Raw genomic sequence first — 7,463 nt, 5'->3', positions numbered from 1 at the left:
GTCAGTATCTATGTGAGAATAACCCAACATCCCTTCCGGACTCAGGGTGTAACGAAACAAGATCGTAACTAGTGGCGCACTTCAGCGGATTAATAATGTACTAATAATAGACAATATTAATAATAATAATCATTAGTAACCATTTAAGGCTCATTTGCATTAAATAAATACATTATATAGATATTATTATTATTATTAATATTAATTTGGTCAGACGGTGTTCCTCGTGTTATTATTTGTAGTGTCTGTCGGAAGTTACCAGCTAAAATAACAACCACTTTTGCCATTATAGATTTATTGTTGTTTAAATCTTGTAGAGTTCTATCTAAAGCTTTGGTTTCTTTTTATTCACCATTCTACATTCATCCCAAACTATTACTTTAGTTCTTTTTAATAATTTACAGGTTGCTGGATTATCTATTATATTACAATTTATAAGTAAGCTTTTCTGTTAAGATAAAATTCAATGGTAATTTTAATGCAGAATCTGCAGTACGGCCACCATGTAACAAGGTTGCCGCGACCCCTGAGGACGTTATAGCCAAAGCGATATCGCCTTTTTTTCTTATCTCTGCATATATTAAATTTAATAAAAAAGTTTTTTCAGTACCTCCTGGTGCGTCTAAAAATATCAACCTTCTTCATTTTTTCAATAATATTCATAATTCTTTCGAATGCTTTTTTTCGATCATCGACTAGTCATGATTTATTAACATTGATGTATGCATTTAAATCTAATATATTATATGATGTTTCACGTATAATTTCGGTTTCGTGAGAAATATTTTGTATTTGATCCGTTAAAGTTAATCTTCATTGATTTAAATGTTTAGGCGATATTAACAAACATACATCCTCTATGATTGTAAGAGCTTTATTAAAGATTTCTCTGTGTAATTCATACCACAATTATCATCCCAGTGTTTATCATCTTTAAATAAACCAAGCCGTTCGAATGCTTCTCTGTATGTTTCATCTTTCAAATATAATCACATCAATATTTCTTATGTTGGCCCACGCACATTATGTAATAAGATTCTTAGAAAAAACATTCGGGATTACTTGGATGTATCGTATACATTTGACCCATCGTATTAGCTTAAAATATGTTTAAATGTCCACTGACCAGAATTCCTTGTTTTCTAATATTAAACTATTTGGTTGAATTATTCCATGTATAATATTTTGGAATTTCATAATAATACAACGTCTCGGCGAAATGAACAGCTTGGCATAATTTGAAAAATGCTGTTAATATTGTTTCTGGTGGTGTTTTTGCTTTTTTTTAACATTCTCATTTGAGAAGTAAACACATTGTCCATTTTTTAGGTGTACAGAGAGATGAACTATGTTGAGATACCGCTCATGAATAGGGATACCTAAAATCCGTTATATTGCTCTTCGTTACTATTTATACATCTTCCAGATCGACAGTCTTCAATTTCATTTTTATTATTATTTTCTATTGTAAACATTGCTTGAACAATACCTTTGTTAATATATTTTAATATATTATATTTAATGGAAATAATCTACATAAATATTTCAGCATTAAATATTATTATGTCCTTTTAGCAGTTTTAAAATAAGTGGACAGCAGGGTACAATCCACCTGTTATCTATTTCAACTGTTTTATATTTCCCAAGCATTATTTTCATTTTTATGTTAGTTTTAAAACCACCATTCATTGTACTCCTTCTGTACAATGGATATCCTTTAGAATTAGTCCTGGTTTCATCATCAATTTTCGAGGATAATTAAATTTGCATTTGCCATTTTTCATACAAGGTGACAATGGATTCCATTTCCCACATGGTCCATGTATCATGTGTTTTTTTAAAATTTCAAACAATTCAAAATTGTTCTTTGGATCTGGTAACTTGGTTGAAATGAAATCATTAATTTGATTGGGATGAAGTTTACTTTTTAATCATATTAGAATGTGAGCATGTGGTAATCCTCTTTTTGCCATTCTATTGAATAAACCCATGATAAAACTTCACCAAAAATATTACTTTTTGTTATTAAATCCATTCATTTTTTCAATTTAAATTTAAATACTCTTGCTATTACATCATGTCGATCTCTTGGTTTCTGATGGGGTGATAGTTATTCTGTTATCTCAGGCAATTGACTATTACATGTAATGGGGTAATAATTCGTATAATATTAATTCATGATATTCGGTAAAATTATTAATTATTATTGCTAAAATTTTCAGTTTCTATGAATGGTACTCGTTAAAATATGATACAGCGGAAAAAATAGGAGAACCAAATCTATTTACTTTTAAAAATATAAATTAAAGATTTATAGATTGTATTTATAGTACTAAATTTATTATATAATTTAAAGACTACGTAATTATCAACTTCTTTTACTACCTACTTTAATTTTTGTTACGTATATTTTGAATAGAAAATTATTATATTTAAGAAAAAATTCTTCGTCTACTTTAAATTATTGTAGTCACGACCCGGGCTATCATAATAATATATTATTATAATTATCAACTGACAGTCAATAAATATAACTATAAAATATCTGGCCCGGGCGAAGACCAGGTAACCCCTGCTAGTTATAAATAAAACATAATTTTATAAAATTAAGTACCTAATACATTTTAATATGCTCTATTCGACTAATGTATACAGTACATACTAGAAACAGAGTAGAGTGTAGCACAACCAAACATTTCTTGAAAGGTACTTTTTAATGTAAATTATTATTTATTAATATTTCAATTTTCATTAATAGCAAATAAAATGGATAACTAAATGATAGTTTACATGAATACTCAATATGGCTCAAGGCCTCAAATGGAGTCCAAATCCAGTATGTGTCAATGACATATACTGATAAAAAATATCAAGTATAATATAATATGATATATATGATATTTATCTATGATTTATAGTGATAATTTTTTAAAGTTTGTAGGACTAACAACCAACACAATAGCATGACACAAACAATTGAAACATTATATAAATAAACTATTAATAATAGTATGCATAATAAATATACCAGTAAAATTAATATTTTCTCAATTTCTCATTGATTGATAAAAATATTATCCTATTTATTCTTAATTAAATTACTAAAAAATAATAAAAACTAATTAAATATTATGCTCCTAATGGATATCCATAACACAAAAGTACTTGATTCGTCATGAAATATTAATTTTAATAAGTGAATATATTCAACTATTTTATTTATAGCACTAAGTATAAACTTGACAAAGGCAACAGATTAAATTATATTTGTGATAAAATAATCGTTAAATATAATTATTAGATAATTTTAATTTTCTGGTGTAAAATAAGTTTTTTTTAATATATATATAAATAAAATAAAATTTATAAAATTTGAATTAATGATAGCTTTTGTTCACCAAATATAATATAAGGTGAGTGGTTATTTTTTAAACAATAATAAAATAATACACAAGCATAATATTGGTGTAATTCATCATTGAAAATTTTTTAATTATTTACAGAATAGTTCATGACATTGTTATGTTTGGAAGTGAATTACCATCTTTAAAGCTTTTTATTTGATCCACCACTACTAATCTGTTTTACAAATTGAATAATTGTATACCTTCTATTAACTGAATAAGTTAACAATGAAGGTAACATAAAATATTTTGAATGCAGGATTCTGAACTTCATTTGGTTTTTTACTTTATAAAAGATTTAATATTAGTATATTACACTTATTCTTAAATTTTTTAAATTATTTAAAATCTAAATTAAATGGTTTTGAATTGTTCTACTTCCTCTCTTTGCTAGTTAAAATATGAATTTCAAATTTTGTGAATAACTTTAATTTATGTATATTCTATTATTTTTGTATTTTTTAAAAGTGTTCACAAAGTTCTATGCAAGTTTTAATATTTTATTTCTTAAAAAAAAGTTAGGTATGGAATATACAAAATTGCACAGAAACTAGTACAACACAATATACTGTCTAATATAAGTTGATATTTGGTATTAAAGATATTCATACATTTTTAGAAATATATTGTGTTTTAAATATGAAATTAAACATTTAAAAACAAGAAAAAATCTATAATAAAAGAGACAAAGGAATTATAAATAATAAATATACACACATATTTTTTTTAAATAAAATATTGTCCAGTAAATAAATTTATATTGTATTAGTTGATAATATTAAAAAGTATTTTAAGACACTGTTACTTAGATACTATAAACTTATTACAGTTTATCTAAATGTAAAAATAAAATTTGAGCTCTATAACATAAGTATAAATAATTTTTTATTGACAATAATTATTTATGTTTAATATATAATATATAAATATTGACTAGAATGAAAATGCGTTAATCTGAGTATTTTATAATTAGTAATAATTTAATTTAAAAAAATGAATTAATTATGTGATGGACTTAATATTGGTTGGCAAGCTAAAAGCATTCTTTGCCGTGCTCTTTTGAAACTAGCCATTACATTGTTGACACTTTTTACTAGCGCTTGAGCAGATACAATGTCACTAGTATTAATATTATTAATATTTTCAATGCTTTTACAACGTTGCATTAGATTACTAAGTGTAATATTCAGCGAACCTCTATGTTCAGTTTCCATTCCAAATTTACTTAACAACTTTTCCTACAACATACATAAATATATTACAAACAGTCAAATGAACATTGAAATAATATTATTCGATATTATAATTTACATTGAAATTGGTAGGAACATTTGTATAATTAGGTTCAGCCAACTTTACTGTTCCACCAATAAAATATCTTTGTAAATTATGAACACAATTTCTAGATTTTGGTAACCACGCTTCTAATTTAATATTGGTTTTATAAGATATTGGAGTAGAGAATTTTGGAATTTGATATGATGCATATCCTTCAACTCGTTCTTTGTTCCACGAATCAATTGAATAGATAATAAATGTTATAAATGCAGAGTTAATAGGTTGATCTAAAGTATAAAATAAATATAATATAAATAATTATTTAATAAACTGTACAAAATTTCACCTTTAGGCTGATCAATTGTTTTTGGTAATATTATTGTAACATTGAATAGATATGAAAATATGGATGTCATATTGTTATTTCGTCGACACGTATGAGTAGTTCCACTGAGTGAATTGGTACTTGCACATTCCCATCCTTTTAAACATAATTAATAGTTTTAAAGAAGATTAATAACATATATTATTTTATAAATAAATAAAAAAAATAATTATAAAAATATTGTTGCATGATTTTATATTAATTGATTATTAAATTAATAATAATAATCCTTGAGTAATATGCATTTTTTAAGATTAATGATAAAAGTAGAATTTTGCTAAGATTGAAAATTTACCTGATGGAAGATCAATAAAATAACGAATAAATAAATTGTCATATTCAAATCCGCTAGCAGAAGTTATTTCAGCAAATATTTCTATAGTATCAGTCTCTGGTATATAAAATTCATAGTTATCCAATTTGAGTAGATGAAACTATAACAAATAAAATATAAATAATATCTGTTTTTATATTTTAAGTAATAATTTACATTTACAGTATCAGTTATCAGCTCTAGAGATTCGTTTGATAGATTTTCTATCCAAAATCGGTACTCAAAACATGAATCTTTCACTGTACTAATTGGAAGTATATATCCTGAACAATTGTTAGTTGTAAAATCAGGAAATATTGTCATAATATGACTGTTTGGATTCCAATATAATGATGCTAATACAAGATTATTTTCTTTGTTGTCTGTACTAAAATAATTAAAAACAAATAAATTATTCTACAAACATTGTTAACAGGAATAAAATGATTAGAATATAAGATTAAATAGACTAGTCCTAGATTGGAAGTATTCATTATCTGTTTTTTTTTTAGTATACAAACAACACAGAAATATTTAGAAGTGTACTATTTCTAATGTAATGGTGGATTTACTTTTTTATATTTTTTATTCTATCCTTCTTGATCCTAAAAGTCATATAGGAAAATTTGGAAAAGCTAATCTCATCAAGTAAATTTTATAATAAACTCAAATCTATTTTAGGAGTTCAAATTGCTTCACTAGATCAATATTGATATGTAGGAAATAAAACATGCTTAAATTGTTATGTTCTGTGTGACAATGTATTAGAAAAAGACTAAAATCACTGTAACTCCTTAAATATTTATTTTATTATGAAACATGTAAATCATTTATTGACTATTTGACATTATTCTTTACATGATTATTTTACCCATTATTTCCAAGATCAAGAAGAACATGCATTATTTGATTGAAATTTGGTAATCTATTTTGCAATTTTGAAATGTCAGATGGTAAATTATCAATAACATTTTTAGTAAAAAAATATGCATTTTTTTTATAATCTTTATTATTCATTAAGCCCATTTTCTTAAATGATTCGGTGAGTGTATTATCATGACCCATAACTTCATGCAGAATTGTACGGCCATTCTAAAATGATAAAAGTTTAAATAATTAATTATTGCATACCATTTTATCATAAAACTTAAAACCTTACATGTTGATTAAATTTGGTTTTTAGATGGCTATCTAAAAGTTTTCCTTCAATTGATGATGATGTTTCTTCTAAATCATTTTGATCTTGTGGTTCATCTAATGTTTTTTCCATCCAATGAAATACTTTTTCAATTCTTTTCGTATACTTTTTTTCAATTTCAGTATTTTTATGGTGAAATGATGTACGAGATATTTCTAAACATATTCTGAATATAGAATAAAAAATAATGTTAATGGTATTTCACTAACTCAGTCTAGTTAAAAAAAAATACTTTAATATAAGTTTGTATATATGGATTTTTTAATGTTGATTGGATAGTATAAGATTCAAAATTTAACAAAACTAAATGGACACCATCAGATACACAATATATGTACAGAATAGATGAAATTTAATTTAAATTTCATGTATTCTGTGATATAAGTACCTAAATAAATAAATTACCTGAATTTAAAATGCTCTACCGAGCCTTCACATCTATAACTACCTACATCATAATCTATATCATCCTTATTAGACATTTTTCTTTCAAACTAAGTCTTAATTAAATCGGTCTTCTGAGTCTATAAAATAAATTTGAATCAATACATTTCTATTATTTTCGTTTTATCAATTGTAATAGTTAATATCCTTAGCTGTGAGTTTTAACATGATTTTAAGCTTTAAAAGTTTAAATTGAATATAATATTCACTAAATAAAATTGATATTGTTAAATATTCAATTATTTTAACACAGGCAGTTGGCAGTAGGCATTATAGGCATAAGTCCATAAAAATATTAAAAATAAAAATATAAATTTTAAATATCATTTATTATTTGGTTATTTTGAATTTTGAGTAATCTCCAATGATAATTTTGTTTATTGATTGTTTACAAGTTTACAACTACACATCAAGATATTATAAAGTATAATCAATAGTCAC

At 24.5% G+C, this 7,463-nt stretch overlaps 1 protein-coding gene across 2 annotated transcripts; it reads right to left on the bottom strand.

The window, feature by feature from the left end:
- Positions 1–4,272: 4,272 nt before the first annotated feature.
- LOC113553584 (Meckel syndrome type 1 protein) lies at positions 4,273–7,394 on the bottom strand. 2 transcript variants are annotated; one of them, XM_026956976.1, is made up of 8 exons: positions 6,984–7,394; positions 6,540–6,744; positions 6,252–6,472; positions 5,558–5,768; positions 5,363–5,501; positions 5,029–5,163; positions 4,716–4,969; positions 4,273–4,642 (listed from the first exon to the last, which is right to left on the bottom strand). In XM_026956976.1, the coding sequence occupies exons 1-8, from the start codon at positions 7,058–7,060 to the stop codon at positions 4,403–4,405; spliced, it is 1,482 nt and encodes a 493-aa protein (XP_026812777.1). In that variant the 5' UTR covers positions 7,061–7,394; the 3' UTR covers positions 4,273–4,402. The 2 variants fall into 2 exon arrangements, with proteins under 2 accessions (XP_026812777.1, XP_026812778.1); XM_026956977.1 differs by having other exon boundaries at positions 5,564–5,768; positions 6,984–7,391.
- Between the last annotated feature and the right edge of the window lie 69 nt (positions 7,395–7,463).

Source organism: Rhopalosiphum maidis, chromosome 2 (genome assembly GCF_003676215.2).
Source record: "Rhopalosiphum maidis isolate BTI-1 chromosome 2, ASM367621v3, whole genome shotgun sequence".
In the NCBI taxonomy this organism is placed as follows: domain Eukaryota; kingdom Metazoa; phylum Arthropoda; class Insecta; order Hemiptera; family Aphididae; genus Rhopalosiphum; species Rhopalosiphum maidis.
The sequence above is the reverse complement of the archived record's forward strand: the minus strand, read 5'-3'. Positions and strand labels throughout refer to the sequence as shown.